The 20,210-nt window shown below is 37.3% G+C and overlaps 1 protein-coding gene across 1 annotated transcript in view; it reads left to right on the forward strand.

The window, feature by feature from the left end:
• SMC1B (structural maintenance of chromosomes 1B) overlaps positions 1-20,210 on the forward strand; it is an 89,565-nt gene that overhangs the window by 21,569 nt on the left and 47,786 nt on the right. Inside the window, 6 exon segments of the mRNA XM_076007828.1 lie at positions 340-598; positions 1,707-1,847; positions 9,571-9,653; positions 10,258-10,465; positions 12,861-13,046; positions 15,274-15,453. Of these exon segments, the coding sequence (XP_075863943.1) occupies positions 340-598; positions 1,707-1,847; positions 9,571-9,653; positions 10,258-10,465; positions 12,861-13,046; positions 15,274-15,453 (1,057 nt within the window).

Genomic DNA, 20,210 nt, shown 5'->3' on the forward strand with positions numbered 1-20,210 from the left:
TACATTCTACATTCCCATCTATGATCTGTCAGCCTCCTAAGTGATTTTTAAAAATTTGCTTACATTAAGGTTCACTCTTGGTGCTGTAGAGTTCTATAGGTTTTCATGAATTCATAGTTTAATGTGTCCACCATCACAGTAGCATACAGAGTAATTTACATGTAAAAGATGCCCCTTTACAACCCTCTCTCCACCTTGCCTAATCTTTGGCAACCACTAATCTGCTTACAGTCTCTGAAAGTTGGTTTATTTTTTATTGTGATTTGATCAAAATAACTTCCTTTTATATATTAAAGACATTAATTTCCTTTAAAGCAAACTTTTTTTTTTCCTTTATAGATCTCTTGAAGCCCTTTTAAATCAGAAGAGGCCTCAGTACATCAAAGCCAAAGAAAACACTTCTTACCACCTCAAGAAATTAGATGTGGCTAAGAAATCAATAAAGGACAGTGAAAAACAATGTTCTAAACAGGAAGATGACATAAGAGCCCTGGAGACAGAGCTGGTTGATTTGGATGGAGCATGGAAAAGTTTTGAAAAGCAAATTGAGGAAGAGATCTTACATAAAGGGCGAGACATTGAACTGGAAGCCAGTCAGGTGAAAAAGTCAACATGTGGGAAGCATTTTGTTTCTGTTTCAACTTCTTTTAATTAGAAAAAAATGTAAAGGATGATCTCTCTGATATTTAAGAGATTATTCTTAGAATGTAAATTATGGGGATTTAAATGTTTTAGCCTGTAGCCAGAATCGAAACTTAGTCTTTAGACTAAACTATTTTTCATTTAAGATTAGATGGCATTATAACATTTATGAGTTAAAGTCCTAGAAAATACTTCAGCAAGATTGCATGGTATTATTTTATAATAAAAGTTATGCAATTAAGTTATTCTTAAGATAATTTTCCTCATATTATAAAAGCTTAACAGATATGTGTGGCTTTGAAGAGACATGATAACTTTTTTTTTTTTTTGAGACAGAGTCTCATTCCGTTGCCTGGGCTAGAGTGCCATGGCATCAGCCTAGCTTACAGCAACCTCAAACTCCTGGGCTCAAGCAATCCTCCTGCCTCAGCCTCCCAGGTAGCTGGGACTACAGGCATGTGCCACCATGCCCAGCTAATTTCTATTTTTTTGGTAGAGACGGGGGTCTCGCTCTTGCTCAGGCTAGAGACATGATAACTTAATTGACAGGGAAATTGAGTACTTAAGATGCTTAGAATGTTTAGTGATGAATTAATCTCCAACTTGTTATACAAGATTTAATTATAATAAATTAATACTGGATATTCAAACATGTAATTGAGAGTTTTCAAACATTCTATCAACTAAATTTTATCATTTATCTCTTTCATCAATTTTATGATAAATCATACATCACAATATATATACTAAAATAATTGTGACTATATAAGTAGAAAAAAATATCATTTTCTATGGATTTCCTCTTTTTCTTAAGATTTTTGGACAGAGACCTCATTATATAAGTTTTTTGAGTACTTTGTTGCTCTATCTAAATAGCTTTTTAAAAAAGCCTTTCATATTATATTTACATTATTTTGTGTGGAGAAGTTGGCCAATTATTATTTAATTTATATAAAGCAAGGTTTTGATAAGATTAATTATGTGCTAGTACAGAATGTCATACAAATAATTTCCTCTTATGCTTCTCTAAGTGAGTTAGCATTGTTTCAATACTATTTATACAGCTTGATCGCTATAAAGAACTTAAGGAACAAGTAAGAAAGAAAGTAGCCATAATGACTCAACAACTGGAAAAACTGCAGTGGGAACAGAAGGCGGAGGAAGAAAGACTAGCATTTGAAAAGAGGAGGCATGGAGAAGTTCAGGTACCTCTGCTTGTGCAGTAATGATTTAGAATTATTCTCAGTGAAATTTTATTCCTTCAGAATTAATTTTTCTAGATATAAATATAATTTAATTTACATCAAATATTAACAGTTTAAAAATTTCTGGACTATCTTGTGCTTAGTATTATTTAGGTGTTCTTTTTTTTTTTTTTTTTTTTTTTTTTTTTTGAGACAGAGTCTCGCTTTGTTGCCCAGGCTAGAGTGAGTGCCGTGGCGTCAGCCTAGCTCACAGCAACTTCAAACTCCTGGGCTCGAGTGATCCTTCTGCCTCAGCCTCCCTGGTAGCTGGGACTACAAGCATGTGCCACCATGCCCGGCTAATTTTTTATATATATATCAGTTGGCCAATTGATTTCTTTCTATTTATAGTAGAGACGGGGTCTCGCTCTTGCTCAGGCTGGTTTTGAACTCCTGACCTTGAGCAATCCGCCCGCCTCGGCCTCCCAAGAGCTAGGATTACAGGCGTGAGCCACAGCGCCCGGCCTATTTAGGTGTTCTTTTATGCTTAAAATAAGGATTGACAGTGCCTCACTGAATGAATACTTATGTATTCAGTAAGCATTTTCTGTGCATCTATTAATATGTACTTATAGGCATGGTAAGAAGATACAGTCTCTGTTCTTATGTGTATTTTAATCCCAAGGAGTTAGGAGGAGGATAGATAAAGGTAAAAAAAAAAAAAAAAAAAGAGGTATCATAATAGAGGTAAATGCAAAGTCATTTGAAAACATTAAGGACATACTACTGTCCAAGAAGAGCTAATGAGTCTACATCAGGAGTAACCATCAAGACAGTATTATGTTGTCCTGCCTCAGAGACTTATTCTTCACTTAACGTGTAAATTAACAAATAACTAACTAAATTATTTAACTCCTCTGGGCTTTTATTTCTTTATTTATGTGATGAGGATAGGTATGTCTACTTCATAGTGATGGGCAGATTGAGTAAGATGAAAGTGAGTGATAACATACCAAGCATTTACTCTCTCCCTTTTATGCCTCATGACCTTCTTTTCTAAAGACTGAGGATTTGAGCTATAAAATTATTTTGGCATATTCAGCAATAATAAAAATTATTATTATGGAGTCTATGGGCCATCCTGAAAACGGGATCTTTATTTCTACTTTATGTCTCACAACAATACTACAGAGTTATGTATTTGCTCTAGTGTACGAATAAAGAAAATGAAATGTCTCTAGAAATTGGTCTGACATTTTTCAGGAATAATAAAAATGATGTAATATGTTTATTTGTATATACTGTGTACCAAGCACTGCTGTAAACTCAGTAATCCTCAACCTCATGAGTTTTTTTTTACAGGCATACCTTGGAGATATTCTAGGTTCTATTCCAGACCATCACAATAAAGCGAATATAAAAGTAAAGCAAGTTACATTTTGGTTTCCCAGTGCATATAAAGGTTATGTTTACACTGTAGTGTAGTCTGTTAAATGTGCAATAGCACCAGGTCTAAAAAAATGTACATACCTTAATTTAAAAATACTTGCTAAAAAATGCTTATGATCATCTGAGCCTTCAGTGAGCCATGATCTTTTTGCTGGTGGAGGATCTTGCTTTGATGTCGATGGCTGCTGGCTGTTCAGGGTGGTGGTTGCTGAAGGTTGAGGTGGCTGTGGCAATTTCTTAAAATAAGACAACAGTGAAGTTTGCTGCTTGAGTGACTCTTCCTTTCACAAAAGATGTCTTTGTTGCATATGGTAGGATTTCATAGCATTTTACCCATAGTAAAATGTCTTTCAAGATTGGGGTTAATCCTCTCAAACTCTATTGCTGCTTTATCAACTAAGTTTATGGAGCATTCTGCATTCTTTATTATCATTTCAACAGTGTTGACAGCACCTTTACCAGGAGTGGGTCCGATCTCAAGAAACAACTTTCTTTGATCATCTATAACAGGGGTCCTCAAACTTTTTAAACAGGGGGCCAGTTCACTGTCCCTCAGACCGTTGGAGGGCCATTGGAGAGTGCAGTGCACGTTCCACACATGCGCACTATGGGCTCCGGGACCAGTCGGCTGCTAAGCAGGACAAGTAGCGGTGGCAAAAACACCCAGCAGGCTGTATAAATGTCCTCAGCCGGCTGCATGTGGCCCGCAGGCTGTAGTTTGAGGATGCCAGAATAAGAAGCAATTCTTCATCTATTAAAGGTTTATTATGATGTTACAGCAATTCAGTCACCCCTTCCAGTTCTAATTCTCTTGCTGTTTCCACCACATCTGCAATGACTTCCTCCAGTGATATCTTGAACCCCTCAAAGTCATCCAAGAGCATTGGAATCAACTTCTTCTAAACTCCAGTAAATGTTGGTATTCTGATCTCCTCCCATGAATCACAAATGTTTTTGATAGCATCTAGAATGGTGAATTCTTTCCAGGAGGTTTTCAATTTGCTTTGCCCAGATCCATCTGAGGAATCACTATCTATGGCAGCTATATAGCCTTATGAAATGTATTTAAGTGATAAGACTTGAAAGTTGAAATCACTTCTTGATCCATGGGCTGCAGAATGGATATTGTGTTAGTAGGCATGCTAACAACATTTATCTCCTTGAACATCTCCATCAGAACTCTTAGGTTATCAGGTACATTGTCAATGAACAGTAATACTTTGAAATGAATCTTTTTTTCTGAGCAATAGGTCTCAACAGTGTGCTTAAATTATTCTGCATGTGCCATAAACAAATGTGCTGTAAACAGATGTGCTGTCATCCAGGCTTTGTTATTCCATTTATACAGCACAGAGTAGATTTAACATCATTCTTAAAGGCCCTAGGATTTTCAGAATGGTAAACAAGCCTTGACTTCAACTTAAAGTCACCAACTGCATTACCTTCTAACAAGAGAATCAGCCTGTCTTTTGAAGCTTTGAAGCCAGGTATTCTCTCTAGATAGCATTTCCCCTCCCAGTATAAGGCTGTTTCATCTACATTGTTCTACATAAATATATTGTTCATGGCCAGGCACAGTGGCTCGCGCCGATAATCCTAGCTCTCTGGGGGCCGAGGCGGGCGGATCGTTTGAGCTCAGGAGTTCGAAACCAACCTGAGCAAGAGCGAGACCCCGTCTCTACTAAAAATAGAAAGAAATTAATTGGCCAACTAATATATATAGAAAAGATTAGCTGGGCATGGTGGCGCATGCCTGTAGTCCCAGCTACTTGGGAGGCTGAGGCAGTAGGATTGCTTGAGCCCAGGAGTTTGAGGTTGCTGTGAGCTAGGCTGACGCCATGGCACTCACTCTAGCCTGGGCAACAAAGTGAAACTCCGTCTAAATAAAATAAAATATATATATATAGTTCAGTGTAGCCACCTTCATCTATATTCTTAGCTGGAACTTCTGGATAACTTGCTGCAGTTTCTACATCACTTTGGTGCTTCACCTTGCCTTTTTTTTTTTTTAGATAGGGTCTCACTATGTTGCTCAGGCTGGTCTTGAACTGACTTCAAGTGATCTTCTTGCCTTGGCCTTCTGAAGTGCTGGAATTAAAGGCTTGAGCTACCACACCTGGCCTTACCTTGCACTTTTATGCTATGGAGATGGCTTCCTTCAACCTCATGAACCAACCTTTGCCAGCTTTCAGCTTTTCTTCTGTAGCTTTCTCACTTCTCAGCAGCCTTTATGGGATTGAAGAGAGTTAAGGCAGGGCCCTAAGGGAATGTCGTGGCTGATTTGATCATCTGTCCAGACCACTAAAACTTCTTCCATATCAGCAACAAGGCTGTTTTGCTTTATTATCATTTGTGTTTTCACTGGACTAGCACTTTTAATTTCCTTCAAAAAATTTTCTTTGTATTCACAACTTGGCTAACTAGTGCAAAACCCAGCTTTTGGCATGCCTTCCTCACTAAGCTTAATCATTTCTAACTTTTGATTTAAAATGAGAGACAGCTCTTCTGAACACTTAGAGATCATTATAGGGTCATTAACTGGCCTAATTTCAATATTGTTGCATCTCAGGCAATAGGGAGAACTGAAGAAAGAGAAAGTTGGGGGAATAACTGGTCAGTGGAATAATTAGAATTCATACAACATTTATTGATTAAGTTTACTGCATTATCTGGGTGCGGTTCATGGTGCCCCAAAGCAATTACAATAGTAACATCAGTGATCACTGACCACAGGTCACCAAAACAGGTATAATAATAATGAAAAAGTTTCAAATATAAGAATTAACCAAAATGTGACAGAGACACAAAGTGAGCACATTCTGTTGGAAAAATAGCGCTGGTGGACTTGCTGGATGCAAGGTTGCCACAAAGCTTCAATTTGTAAAAAATGCAGAATCTGTCAAGTGAAATAAAGTGATATGCAATGAAACAAGTGTCTATTATATTCTCATCCTGGTTTTTTTCTTGTCTACACTCACTGCTTTTGTGATCTGTAGTCACATAGCTTTAAATACCATCTGCCGATGACTCCCAAATTCGTATCTGTAGCTCAGATCTTCTAATCTCCAACTTCATATATCCAGGTGCATTTTGGACATTGAATAGACATCTCAAACTTAAGTCCCAAACTTAACTTCTCATCTTCCCACCCAAATATGCTCCACTACATAGTCTTTTCCATCTCAAGTGATGACAGTTCAGTCTTACTGGTTTCTCAAGCCAAAAAGGTAGAGTCTATCTTTGACTCTTTTACGAAATTCTTTTGGCTTCACCTTCAAAATGTACCAAGAATCTGATCACTTCTCTCCATTTCTTTTGCTTCCACCCTGATCCAAGTCGCCATCTTTTGTGGGATTTAGATCAATGTTGTAGCCTACTAGGTTTCTCTGCTTCCACTCTTGATTCCTCAACACTAGTCTCAGCACAGCAGCCAAAGGGATGCTTTAAGTATTGAGATCAAATCATGAAACTTGCTCTTTTTTAAATCCTCCCTATCACACATGAAGTTTAAGACAGTCCTTAAAAGGCCTACATAGACCTACCTGATCTGCTAGCTCCTCCTGCCACCATTTACTTCTCAAACTTTGTCTTATCTTTTATTGTTTTACTTATTTTTGAGATGGAATCTTGACATATTGCCCAGGCTAGTCTGGAAATCCTGGCCTCAGGGGATCCTCCTGTCTCAGCCTCCCAAAGTGCTGGGATACAGGCATGAGCCACCACAGTAGCTTGCTAAACCTCTTTTTCTATTCTCCTCATTCTCTGTGGTCTGGCTGTAGTAGCTTTCTGGAATGTATCAGACATGTTTCTGCTTGAGGGCCTTTTACACTGGTTATTCCTTTGCCTGGAACACCTTTTTCCTACATTTCTCCCTTTCCCTTACTTTTCTGCAAGTCTTTGTTCAAATGTTGCCTTCTCCATGAGGCCTAGCCTGACTACCTTATTTTAAATTGTATTAATCGTCCCTGTAGCACTTCTGTTTTCCTTTCTCTGGCTCTATATTTCCCATAGCATTAATTTCCTGACATACTATTTAATTTACATTTGTTACCTTCCCCCTCTAAAATGTAAACTCCACAAGAGCAGGGATATTTGTTTTGTTTACTAATGAATCCCAGGCAACCTAGCATAGTTCCAGAGGAGATAATAAATATTTGTTGAATTAATGTATTTCATAGATTAGGGGATCAACACACAAGATGATTAAGTCAACTTGGCTTAGCTAGTCCTATAAATGGAAGAACTGATTCGATTACAAACACCTCATCTCCAGAATGACTGTCCTTAACCCTTATACTGTATTGTCTCATTTTAGTCATTTTGTGATTCGACAGATGAAAATACAAACAAATATGAAAGGCATAGTATATGATAGTTCTGTAAGTAGAAGAGAAGGCATTTTTTAGCAAGGAGAAAAACGAAGGTAGTAACATAGCAGAAATTGCTTTTATAACATTTATATAATTATATAATATGTATCATAAAATTATGCACTGATGTCTGAAAATGCACATTGCACATTTTTGCCTTTGTGCATGCTAATTTCTTTTTGGAATAACCTATTCATCTTTACATGTTAAATTCTATAGTTACCCATACTACAAAGCCTTCCTTGGCCTTTTTTTCCCTACCTTGCCTCCAAAAAAGCCAAAAAATAGTTTGCTCCTCATATAACTACCAATTATTCTTAATCTATATCTGCCTAAGGGCTTTTATCAAATTGCATAAAAATTATAATTAATTGGAACAGTTTAACTAGACTGTGAGCTTCTTAAAGGCAGAATTCTAATGGTGTCCATCATAAACCTTGCACTTAGGAGCTGTCAGTAAGTGTTGGTTGAATTGCTGTTGTCTGTTGAGTAAAAGAAGAAGAAATAACATGTCAGGGTAGAGAAAGATGGAGAAGACCTGTACCTAAACTCAGTTTTTCACAAGACTGATGACTCCCTACACAGACAAAGGAGTCTGTAACTTTACACAGGTCCCAAGATCTCTGGCACTGGGCAGTGGTTTTCCCAACAACCAGCATGATCAGCCAGCATCTCAAATCCAGAATACCTGATACTAAGGTAGTCTGATTATCTCATATCTCACAAGTGTCCAGTGGAGCACCCAAGCCCTGGCATACCCTCCCTGTGGGATGGTGAACAGAAAGGGGACCCACGCCTTCTCTGGTTGATCCTGGCCTTTTATATTTTCTCCAGTAAAATCTATTCTTTAGCCTAAGCCATGTCTGAAATTTGGTCCAAGCCCTTAGGTAGTGACCCCTAAGAGACCCATCTGGTGTATTAAAGTAATAACCATGATGAACTTTGTGCTTCTCCTTAACTGATTTTGTTCCTCCTTCTCCAAATGGAATCTTAAGTGAGATAAGAGGATTTCAACATGGGGACTCTAATTTCAACATGTGAGTTCCTTCAGAAAAGGAACTGTATTTTACTCATTTTTGTAATTCTGGCATCTAGCACAGTAGATGTTTGTTCAGTGAGCTTGTGTGATAAGTGAGTAAAACAGGATAATAATTTTCATGGAATATGTTCATACTTTTCCACTTAAAAACTATGGTATTTCTTTTTTCCTGGTGCCGTATATTCAAAAAGAATTGTGTTTTTACTTTCATACACACCTGTTTTTGGATCATTTAGTAATGGAGTAAGACAGATTAATTTTGCTATAGTGCACTGGATGAATTAGATGGGGGAAAAGTTAAAGACATGAAACCAGTTGGAGACTACTGTAGTGTTTGGATTTAATGATAAAGTGAATAGAGCAAGACTCTCAAGTCCTCTCCCCACAAGCATATTAGTTGCCCTATAGGTTCCGATATTATTGTAACACTACTGTAATTGCTTATTTAATTGTCTCTCCCACCAGACACAGTCTTTGAGAGCAAGGATTCTCTCCTATTTATTATTATATCTTTAGTTCCTACCACATGATAGCTAGTGAATATTTATTGAATGAATTAGTTTAAGGGGCAGATAAGAACTGTATAGATAATTCAAAATAATCCCCTTGGAGTTTTAAGCTACTACAGTGAAATTACTAGAGATTAAATATCTATTTCCTAGCAAATAGTGGAGTCTGTATTTGAACCCTGATCTGTGTAACTTCAAAACTGTATACCAGACTGCCTTTTGAAAATTAGAATTTGATCTCATAGATATTTTCATATAGTTATGTTGGATATATTTCAAGTTTATGACAGTTTATGATACTATAGTAAGTTCTAGACATGTAATTTTATTGGTTTGGAATTGCTATAATTGATTTTAGGTTTCATTTTCTCTTTTAGGGAAATCTAAAACAAATAAAAGAACAAATAGAAGATCATAAAAAACGAATAGAGAAGTTGGAGGAGTATACAAAGACGTGCATGTATGTAGACTAAAAATATTCATTGTAGCTTTCTTATATCTCAGAGGTCTGGTATATTTCTGTACATCATATGAATGTTCCCACTATATTATAATGTTCCCATTCCATTGTGTTTCAGTTTGTTGTAAATTGCTAAAGATTATACTTAACTGCATATTAAATATTTAAAATTTGAAAATATTAATGTGTAACAGTGGTGAAACTTACCTTTTGGTATTGATATTTTATAGTAAAAGTAATGAGTTATGTCATGAAAACTAATATAACTTAAGTATTCTGCCACTAAGGATTTCTTTTTAACTGGCATTTCCTTATTATTAAATTAAACTCATGATGATTGCTCTGGTTATAGTGATGTATCCTTTTTCAGTATTTAGAAGTATATATGTTTCGAATCAACAAAGAATGATCAAAATCTCTTTTGCCCATGTTTGGTGTTAGGTTTATTGTATTGTATTTTTTATCCTTTAAAAATCTAGAAAGCACTACTCCATTCCTCTGCCGTGACAGATCAAGATTTGTTATATCTGGTATTCCTGTATTTTCGTGTGTTTTTTGGTTTTTTGTGGGTTTTTTTGCTGTATAATTTGTTGTTATTATGTAGGGATTGCTTAAAAGAGAAAAAACAGCAAGAAGAAACCCTAGTTGATGAAATTGAAAAAACAAAATCAAGAATGTCTGACGTTAATGAAGAATTGAATCTTATTGGAAGTGAATTGCAGAATGCTGGAATTGAGACCCATGAGGGAAAACGTCAGCAAAAGAGAGCAGAGATTCTGGAACACCTTAAAAGATTGTACCCAAATTCTGTGGTAATTAGACTGAATAGTTAAAACAAAAAAGCAAAGCATTCCTGTTTAGTGAAAATAGTATCTTCTTTTTTGGGATCAGAAATATTACCAATATTAGAAAGCAAAATTATTTCAGAAATTTTAAAATTTTGTGTTTATAATTTATCTTTAAAAAATAGCAGTAAGGCCCGGTGCAGTGGCTCAGCCTGTAATCCTAGCAGTCTGGGAGGGCAAGGTGGGAGGATCCCTTGAGGTTAGGAGTTCAAGACCAGCCTGAGCAAGAGTGAGACCCCCATCTCACATAAAATACAAAAAATTAGCCGGTCATGGTGGTACACACCTGTAGTCCCAGCTACTTAGGAGGCTGAGGTAGGAGGATTGCTTGAGCACAGGAGTTTGAGGTTGCTGTGAGCTATGATGACAGCACGGCACTCGCCCGGGCAACAAAGTGAGACTCTGTCTCAAAAAAAACAATAGAAAAAAACAGGCCTGGCGCAGTGGCTCATGCCTGTAATCCTGGCACTCTGGGAGGCTGAGGCGGACAGATTGCTCGAGGTCAGGAGTTTGAAACCAGCCTGAACAAGAGTGAGACCCCATCTCTGCTATAAATAGAAAGAAATTAATTGGCCAACTAATATATATAGAAAAAATTAGTCGGGCATGGTGGCACATGCCTGTAGTCCCAGCTACTCGGGAGGCTGAGGCAGGAGGATCACTTGAGCCCAGGAGTTTGAGGTTGCTGTGAGTGAGGCTGACACCATGGCACTCACTCTAGTGTGGGCAACAAAGCGAGACTCTGTCTCCAAAAAAAAGAAAAAAACAACTCAGAAGAGAGGGAAGGACCCAGATACTCAAAGTATATTCTCAAAAAGTCTTAGCTAAGCTCTCACTTGCCCCTGTTGTCCAGGCCCTTAGGTGATGGAAAAGTGGATAGAACAGAAAATACTTATTCCATCAATTGCTGCTCAGAGGAGATAACCATCTCAGTTCTATGGGCAAGAGAATCAAGAAAAAGTTATCTATAAGAGCAAATAAAAAGTTTAAACAGAGCTATCCACCTTAAACATAAGCAAAGTAAAAAGAATCACTATGGCAGCTATAGGTACATATAATAATAAAGAGGAAGTATTTAGAAACATTTAGAAGTCAAAGATTAACTTCTCATGCTGATGCTAAAGAAAAAAAAATAGAAGTCAAAGAATCTAATCTAGGTTAAAGAACAAAATCCCTCATTAGTAAGTGTTTTGTGCTATGGACAATTGAATAAGAGCTTGAATTTATAAAACAACATTCAAATATTAGGTAAAACAATAAAATGAATAGGGAAATATAGAGCTAAGAAAACAAATCAAGGACAAACATTACTGAATAATTAGCATATAATAAATAACAGACTAATACATTGAATAAATTAGAAGTAGCAAGAAATACTAATAAATAAATTAGAAATACCAAGGAATGAGTTTTCTAACAGAAAATCAAATTATTGACCCAGAAGGAAAGCTTGAGATAATCACAAGTGAATGAAGGAGGAAGAGACAAAGAGATTTAAATAGAGCAAAGATAAATATGAAAGACAAATAAGGAAATATTACTGAAGTAAAACCTAACAAAAAAAAGAGTCCAAAGGTATAAAATTAAATCTTCAGATATTCTAGGGAATCATTGATACAGGATGGTTGACATTTAGACATTTTCTAGTAAAGTTTTTTAACTTCAGTCTACTGGACCATTCTCCAGATCTCAGCTCAAGTAACATTTGATGAGAAGCCTTTCCTGACTTCCTTTCTTAGGCCAGACTGGTCCCTGTTATGTATTCTGAGAGCACTCTGTTCTTTATCACAGTGTCTAGCTCTATTTTGTACATACATGAGATTACTGATTGCTTATGTTTTTCTTCCTTAGTAGACTGAAAATTCTGTGAGGTCAGTGAGTACCTGTTTTGTTCAGTAATGTTTATCTAAGAGTCTAGCACATAGTAGCTACCTGCACACAGTAGGTGCCTTATAGATTCTTATTTAAAACATAAGGGAATTGATGAATATTATTTAATTATTATAGTTTTGTAAAATATTTTAATACTTTGGTAAGGCTAGTTCTTCACTCTTGCTCAGGCTGGTCTCAAACTCCTGAGCTCAAAGGATCCACCCACCTTGGCCTCCCAGAGTGCTAGGATTATGGGTGGGCGTGAGCCACCACGGCCGGCCTCATTAATCTTTTCGTAAACAAAATGTGACTGCTAAATGGACATTTCATAATGAAACAGTCTATTTGAATGAGACTCTATTAAATTATGATGTATATAATTTTATTAAATTCATTTTTATCTATTCTACTTTGTTACATTAGAAAACAATGAATTATATGTTCCTCACTAATGTATTTGTTTTTCTCTCATTTTTTGAAACATGCTAAGTTTGGAAGACTACTTGACCTGTGTCATCCTATTCATAAGAAATACCAGCTGGCTGTTACTAAGCTTTTTGGCCGGTACATGGTTGCCATTGTTGTAGCCTCTGAAAAGGTAGCAAAAGATTGTATTAGATTTCTGAAGGAGGAAAGAGCTGAACCTGAGACATTCCTTGCTCTAGATTACCTTGATGTAAGAAATTTGTAATGTTTGTTATTTAGTAATGATAAAATCTTGTCTGCTAAAATATGTCTTTATTGCCTAAAACTATGGCAATGATTGAAAAAAGTCATAGCTTGGATGCCAGTAAGCCAGTCATTCAAATGGCTGGTATTAAATGTATTGATAGGCAAAGAATAATATCAAGTGACTGCTATCTTTCTTGATATCATTTCTTCTAGTTTGGCCATTATTCTAACTTGGTAACTTTGATGCCATTGTTCTAGCAGTATAACCACTCTACCTTCTAGCCAGCAATATATTTTGTTCAATAGCAAAGTATAGGAGATGAATAAGATGTATGGTCTGTTGGTAAAATGTCAACTCAGTCTTGATTATAAATATTTGATCCAGTGTGTTAGCTGTTGGTGTAGGAGGCTAAATTTTGAGCTTTAAGGTATGTATTGAAACATCCTAGAATATCTCAAGTCTAAATTCCTGAAGCAGGAACTCTGTCAATACCATGATTGAAATCCTTCAGTGGTTTTTAATTGCCTACTAAAGCAGTGGTCCCAGAGAATTTTTCCATGGGTAGAGACAGAGCTCAAGTGGTGATGTGAGTGATGGGGAGCAGCAGTATATGCAGATAAAGCTTTACTTGCTCATCAGCTGCTCGCTCACCTCCTGCTGTGTGGCCTAGTTCCTAACAGGCCACGGACTGGTACAGGTCGCAGCCCCAGGGTTGGTGACCACAGTACTAAAGAAAATGTTCTTTTTGGTCCAGTTAAGACCCTGAATTGTAGGCATTATGCGTAGTGGTTAAGAGTGCATGGTTTAGAGTTGACAGCCCTGAGTTTGAATCTCAGTCCTACTTCTAATTAGCTTTCACTAATTTGTTCTTAATTTTCATTTCTTCTTCTTTTTTTTTTTTTTTTTTTTGAGTCTTGCTCTGTTGCCTGGACTAGAGTGCCATGGCATCAGCCTAGCTCACAGCAACCTCAATCTCTTGGGCTCAAGCAGTCTTTCTCCCTCAGCCTCCCGAGTAGCTGGGACTACAGCTATGTGCCACCATGCCTGGCTAATTTTTTCTATATATTTTTAGTTGTCCAGCTAATTTCTTTCTATTTTTAGTAGAGACAGGGTCTCACTCTTGTTCAGGCCGGTCTTGAACTCCTGACCTTGAGCAATCCTCCCGCCTCAGCATCCCAGAGGCCAAGGCATTACAGGCATGAGCCATCCGAGGCATGAGCCTAGGGTTACAGGTATGAGCCATCATGCCCAGCCTGTTCTTAATTTTTCTGAGCTTCAGTTTCTTCCTCCATGAAGTGGAGGAATTAGTCCTTACCTTATTGAATTTTATTGCAAGGAATCATTACATGTAAAGTACCTGACATAGTACCTACAAAAAGGAGGAGCTTAGCAAATGCTAGCTGGTGTTACTAATGGTCCAAACCTGCCTTTTTTACTTCTACACTTTTTCTTATAGCTTCTGTCCACTAAAACTTCTTACCCTAATTCATCTACCTATTAAAATCCTGTTTTACTCATTCCTTACTTGAGACTTTTTTCAAGGCAAATTTGTTTTTTAAAAGATCTTAGGCAGAAGTATATCAAATATAGAGGGAATATTATTCCTTCTCAATGCCTAAATCCTAAATAGTAACTACTTTAGATTGTTTCCATATACTCAGTTTATATAAATTTATATTCCCAAGTGTATATATATACATATTTTGGTTCTATATAAGATTTTGCTTTGATTTGTTTTACAAAGTGAAGATCTTATTTGCTGGTTTTCAGCAATACATTGCAAATAGACTTTTTGATCTATTTATAGACCCAACCTAAAAGTCATGTCTAAGAAAGTCTAAAAGCTTTCCCAATGATTTAAGCATAAAGTGGTTTTTTTTAGTTCCATAGTATTGTGCTGCTCTTTTGACACATATTCTCCACTAGATTTTATGATTTTGAAAACATGGAGCACTTCTCATGCATTGTTTTGTCCCAAATAGTTAGTGACAGAATTGAATCTGAAAATTATATCTTCTGACTTGAAGTTTTTGGGTTTTTAAAACAATATTACATGATCCAATGGTGAGGTAGAGTTCATCATGCTCTTGTCAAACTTTTATTGTATATGCATACATATTGTTAATCTTCTGCTTCCAGGATTATATATGTTTTGTGAGAAAGAATGTAGTGAACACTTGGTTTTTATTTTAGTGTATCTAATATATTAAGTATTTTTCGAACCTTTTAGATCAAGCCAATCAATGAAAGATTGAGGGAGATTAAAGGCTGTAAAATGGTGATTGATGTCATAAAAACTCAGTTTCCTCAGCTGAAGAAAGTGATTCAGTTTGTGTGTGGAAATGGCCTTGTTTGTGAGACTGTGGAAGAAGCAAGGCATATTGCATTCGGTGGACCTGAAAGACGGAAAGTAAGAAAAGAGGCTTGGATCGTACTTTTGAATAAATTGAAACAGTATTTATAAGACTAACATCACACATACATAATCACACACAAATTTTTATATGCTTTTTGTATGTCCTCTTTTAGAAGGAAAACCAATGTAGAACCTAAGGTGGTTATGGCTCTAGTAGTTTATATAATATTCAGTTGAGTTTTTAAAAAATTAACTTCTAGCCAGGCATGGCGGCTCATGCCTGTAATCCTAGCACTCTGGGAGGCCATGAGCAAGAGTGAAACCCAATCCCATCTCTACTAAAAATAGAAAGAAATTAGCCAAACAACTAAAAATAGAAAAAATTAGCTGGGCACAGTGGCACATGCCTGTAGTCCTAGTTACCGGGGAGGCTGAGGCAGGAGGATTGTTTAAACCTAGGAGTTTGAGGTTGCTGTGAGCTAGGCTGATGCCACAGCACTCTAGCCCAAGCAATAGAATGAGACTCTTTCTCAAAAAAAAAAAGAACATTTCTGTAGCATTTTCTAATATCATAAATTATATTTGGGAAATTAGATTTATAGTAATAATATCCTAAAGCAGTTAATTTTTTTATTTTATATGGAACCCTGGATATAATATATGTGTTTTTGAACACTGGGAAAAATTTTAGGTGCTTACATCCTGGGTTAATTCTTCCATAGCTGAATGGATATACTAACTGTCCTTGTACACATTCAAGGTTTAACACATTTGAATTTTTAGAAAGCACCACTGAAATGAGATTACTGAATATTAATCTCTCAAGGGAATAATTTTGGTTTCAAAAATAGTTTTACTTTAAGTAGACTAGAGTTTATATTTAGTTGAACTGTTAAACTGCTCAAATTATTCTGACATATTTTTTTAAAAACTACATTTGTGATGAAGCATAACACAGTACTTAAGGGCATAAGTTATGAAGTAAAACCAGTGATGTTGCTTTAGTAATTATGTGACTTTAGGCAAATTTCTAAACCTCTAATTTTAGTTTTCTCATCTAAAACTGAGGAACTAATAGTCCCTGTTTCATAGGGTTATGAGGATTGAATTAAGTAGTAACATGCAGAACTGCTGAGTCCAGCTCAGCACAGGGAACTCAAAACCAAGCAGCTCCTGCAGAAATAAAGACAAAGTAGCCAATTATTAGGACAAGTGGGGGCGGGGGAGGGGGCGGGGGACTCGATGCTTCTAAGAGCAAAGAGCCCCATCCTTGGTGCACACATTGCTTTTATTGGTACAACTCAAGAGGGAACTCAAGGGCAGGAAACAGATGACCATTTACTCCCCAATCTCTGTATTTTGAGAATGCTCTGTTCAAAGAACATTCCCAGACCTCCTACATGACTGCAGTCCCTGGAGACGTGGCTGTTTACTTCAATTTCTGGGGCTGCTGACCAGAGGGCTTTCCTTCATCCACACCCGTTCAGCATCAAGGAAGCAGCCAGATCACACTTCCTGCTCCTACACAGAATGCCTATCAAATAGCTCTCAAAAAGTGGTTATCATTTTATTATTTACCAGTCAACAAACACATTTAGTCTGGAATGTCCAGAATTGCAAATTATCACAGAGCAAGCTATTCTTATGAGACATAAGGATTTCCAGAGTTAAATTTATTGACTTATCAAACATTAACTTTATACATTTTGGTGTTTCTGTCAGTAATCATCTTACTATGATCACTATAATTGATTTCAACATACTGAATTTAGGCAGATGTAGTAAGTGACCTATTAAGGTACCATTCTTATTTTCCTACCTAATTAACTATCTGAAAGTGACTTTTTATTTACTTTTTAAAAATTTTTGGTAGAAATGGTTTCTTGCTTGGTTACTTAGGCTGGTCTCAAACTCCTAGCCTCAAGTGATCATCCCGCTTCAACCTCCCACAGTGCAGGAATTTTAGGTGTGAGCCACTGTACCTGGCCTGAAATTGACTTTTGTATAATTGTAAAATTGATTTAACATTTGTATAGTCACTTTAAAGAAGTCACATGAAGATAAAACTTAATTCTGTTTATGGTTTCTATCTTGTTCACAGTAACATACTTTACCTCTTTAGGTTGTATATTCTTAACTGTATTTCAAAATTTCCATCAGCATTGTCTTATCTGTATCTTGACTATATGTCAGGGACTTTTAAAGAATTTTCTCTCTTTTCTCTATCTGGGTGGGTGTGTTGGCTCAACCCTGTAATTGTAGCACTCTGGGAGGCTGAGGCGGGAGAATCACTTGAGGTCAGGAGTTCAAGACCAGCCTGAAAAAAAACAAGACCCCATCTCTGGTAAAAATAGAAAATATTTGTGGCGCATGCCTGTAGTCCCAGCTACTCGGGAGGCTGAAGCAGGAGGATTGCTTGAACCCAGGAGTTTGAGGTTGCTGTGAGCTAGGCTGCCCCCATGGCACTCTAGCCCAGGCAATAGAGCAAAACTCTGTCTCAAAAAAAAAGAAAGGGAAGAAGGGAGGGAGGGAGGGAAGAAGGGAGGGAGGGAGGGAAGAAGGAGGGGAGGGATGGAGGGAAGGAAGGAAGGAAGGAAGGAAGGAAGGAAGGAAGGAAGGAAGGAAGGAAGGAAGGAAGGAAGGAAGGAAGGAAGGAAGGGGGAAGGAGGGAGGGAGGGGGGAGGGAGGGAGAGAGAGAGAAAGAGAGAGAGAGAGAGAGAAAGAAAGAAAGAGGAAGGAAGGAAGGAAGGAAGGAAGGAAGGAAGGAAGGAAGGGGGGAAGGAGGGAGGGAGGAGGGAGGGAGGGAGAGAGAGAGAGAGAGAAAGGAAGGAAGGAAGGAAAAAGAAAGAAAGACAGAAAGAGAGAGAAGGATTTTCTCTGTGTTTAAATTGGGTAAAACAACTGGATGGATGTCACATTTTCACAGAACAGGAATTCATTTTCCTTGCCATTGCTGCTGGATCTGGTGTTCTTCCAAAGAGCCAGTCCAGACCTACTGAGCAAACTCATTGCCACACTAACAGCTAGGAGGAAAGAGACCCCTTCAGGGCTTTCCAAAAAATAATGAGCTTGTTTGTGTCAGGTGCTAAGGATGGTAGCTCAATATTATAGAAGTCTAGGTTCTTGTTATAATGATGGTAGAGCCACCATACAGACCCTGGAGTGCCTACCCTGGAATTTCATTTTGTGAAAGAGAAATAAACTTAGTTTTCTGTTAAATGAACTAATTTATTTTAACTAGTACCTCAGAGAAGATAGGATAAAAGCATTTACCTTCTCAGGAAGCCTTCCATGGACTAACAGGCAGGGTTGGAACACCCCCCCCCCCCCCCGAGTTTAATGCTTCCAGGTTACTCTGATTATGTTTCTACTATCTTTTCATCACTTCATTTTGTAATGATATGTTTATATATTTTTCCCTACTAGCATGATTCCCTGAGGGTCAGCATCATATTTCACTCATTCTAGTCCCTTTCTAGTCCCTAGTGTAGAATGTCTCAAACACAGCAGTCACACAGTCTTGAATGAAGGAATGAATAAAACTCCTATTTGTTGGCCAGGCATGGTGGCTCATGCCTGTAATCCTAGCACTCTGGGAGGCCGAGATGGGCAGATCGCTCAAGGGCATGAGTTCAAAACCAGCCTGAGCAAGAGCAAGACCCCGTCTCTACTAAAAATAGAAAGAAATTAATTGACCAACTAAAAATATATATAGAAAAAATTAGTCGGGCATGGTGGCGCATGCCTGTAGTCCCAGCTACTTGGGAGGCTGAAGCAGGAGGATCGCTTGAGCCCAGGAGATTGAGGTTGCTGTGAGCTAGGATACCATGGCACTCACTCTAGCCTGGGCAACAAAGTGAGATTCTCTCAAAAAAAAAAAAAAAACTCCTCTATTTGTTGGCTTTTTAAATGTGTCAGCTCACATTACATGGTTTTAGTCCTTCACAGGTGGCCTCCTAGTTTGACTAATTAATTACAAACATTTGCAAAACATTGAGATTTTTTTTTTTTTTTTTTTTTTTTTTTTTTTTTTTTTTTGAGACAGAGTCTTGCTTTGTTGCCCAGGCTAGAAGTGAGTGCCATGGCATCAGCCTAGCTCACAGCAACCTCAAACTCCTGGGCTCAAGCGATCCTCCTGCCTCAGCCTCCCGAGTTGCAGGGATTACAGGCATGCTCCACCATGCCTGGCTAATTTTTTCTATATATATTAGTTGGCCAATTAATTTCTTTCTATTTATAGTAGAGACAGGGTCTCCCTCTTGCTCAGGCTGGTTTTGAACTCCTGACCTTGAGCAATCCGCCCGCCTCGGTTTCCCAGAGTGCTAGGATTAAAGGTGTGAGCCACCGCGCCTGGCCTACATTGAGAATTGATTTCATTTATTCCCTAAAGCATATGCTAACAGGACTATAAACTTCAGGCTGTTTTATACCTTGACTCCATTTAAATTTTTTTCTTGGTCCCTTTTTTATGTCTGTTCTGGAGAATGTGATATTTTTGGTAACGTAAAGTTATAAGGCCACTTCATGATACGCCATTAATATGTAAGTTAGATTCTTTGAAATATAGGATTATGTAATGCAAACTGTTTGATATTTAATATTTCTATTCTTAGTTTTTGGTTCTCAATTATTATATATGTTTGGGACTACTATACAGCTTACTTTGAACCTTTGTGGTTGCTGCTAATTTGTTGCCTAGAAGTGCTTTGGGCCTTAGTAAAGTGGGTTTTATATTTGTAGTTTATTTATTGGTTGATGTCCCTTCATAAACTAGGTATTTTATTAGTAAAGTTCAGTAAGTGGTTTTTTCA

This window comes from Microcebus murinus, chromosome 10, assembly GCF_040939455.1.
Source record: "Microcebus murinus isolate Inina chromosome 10, M.murinus_Inina_mat1.0, whole genome shotgun sequence".
NCBI classification, from domain to species: domain Eukaryota; kingdom Metazoa; phylum Chordata; class Mammalia; order Primates; family Cheirogaleidae; genus Microcebus; species Microcebus murinus.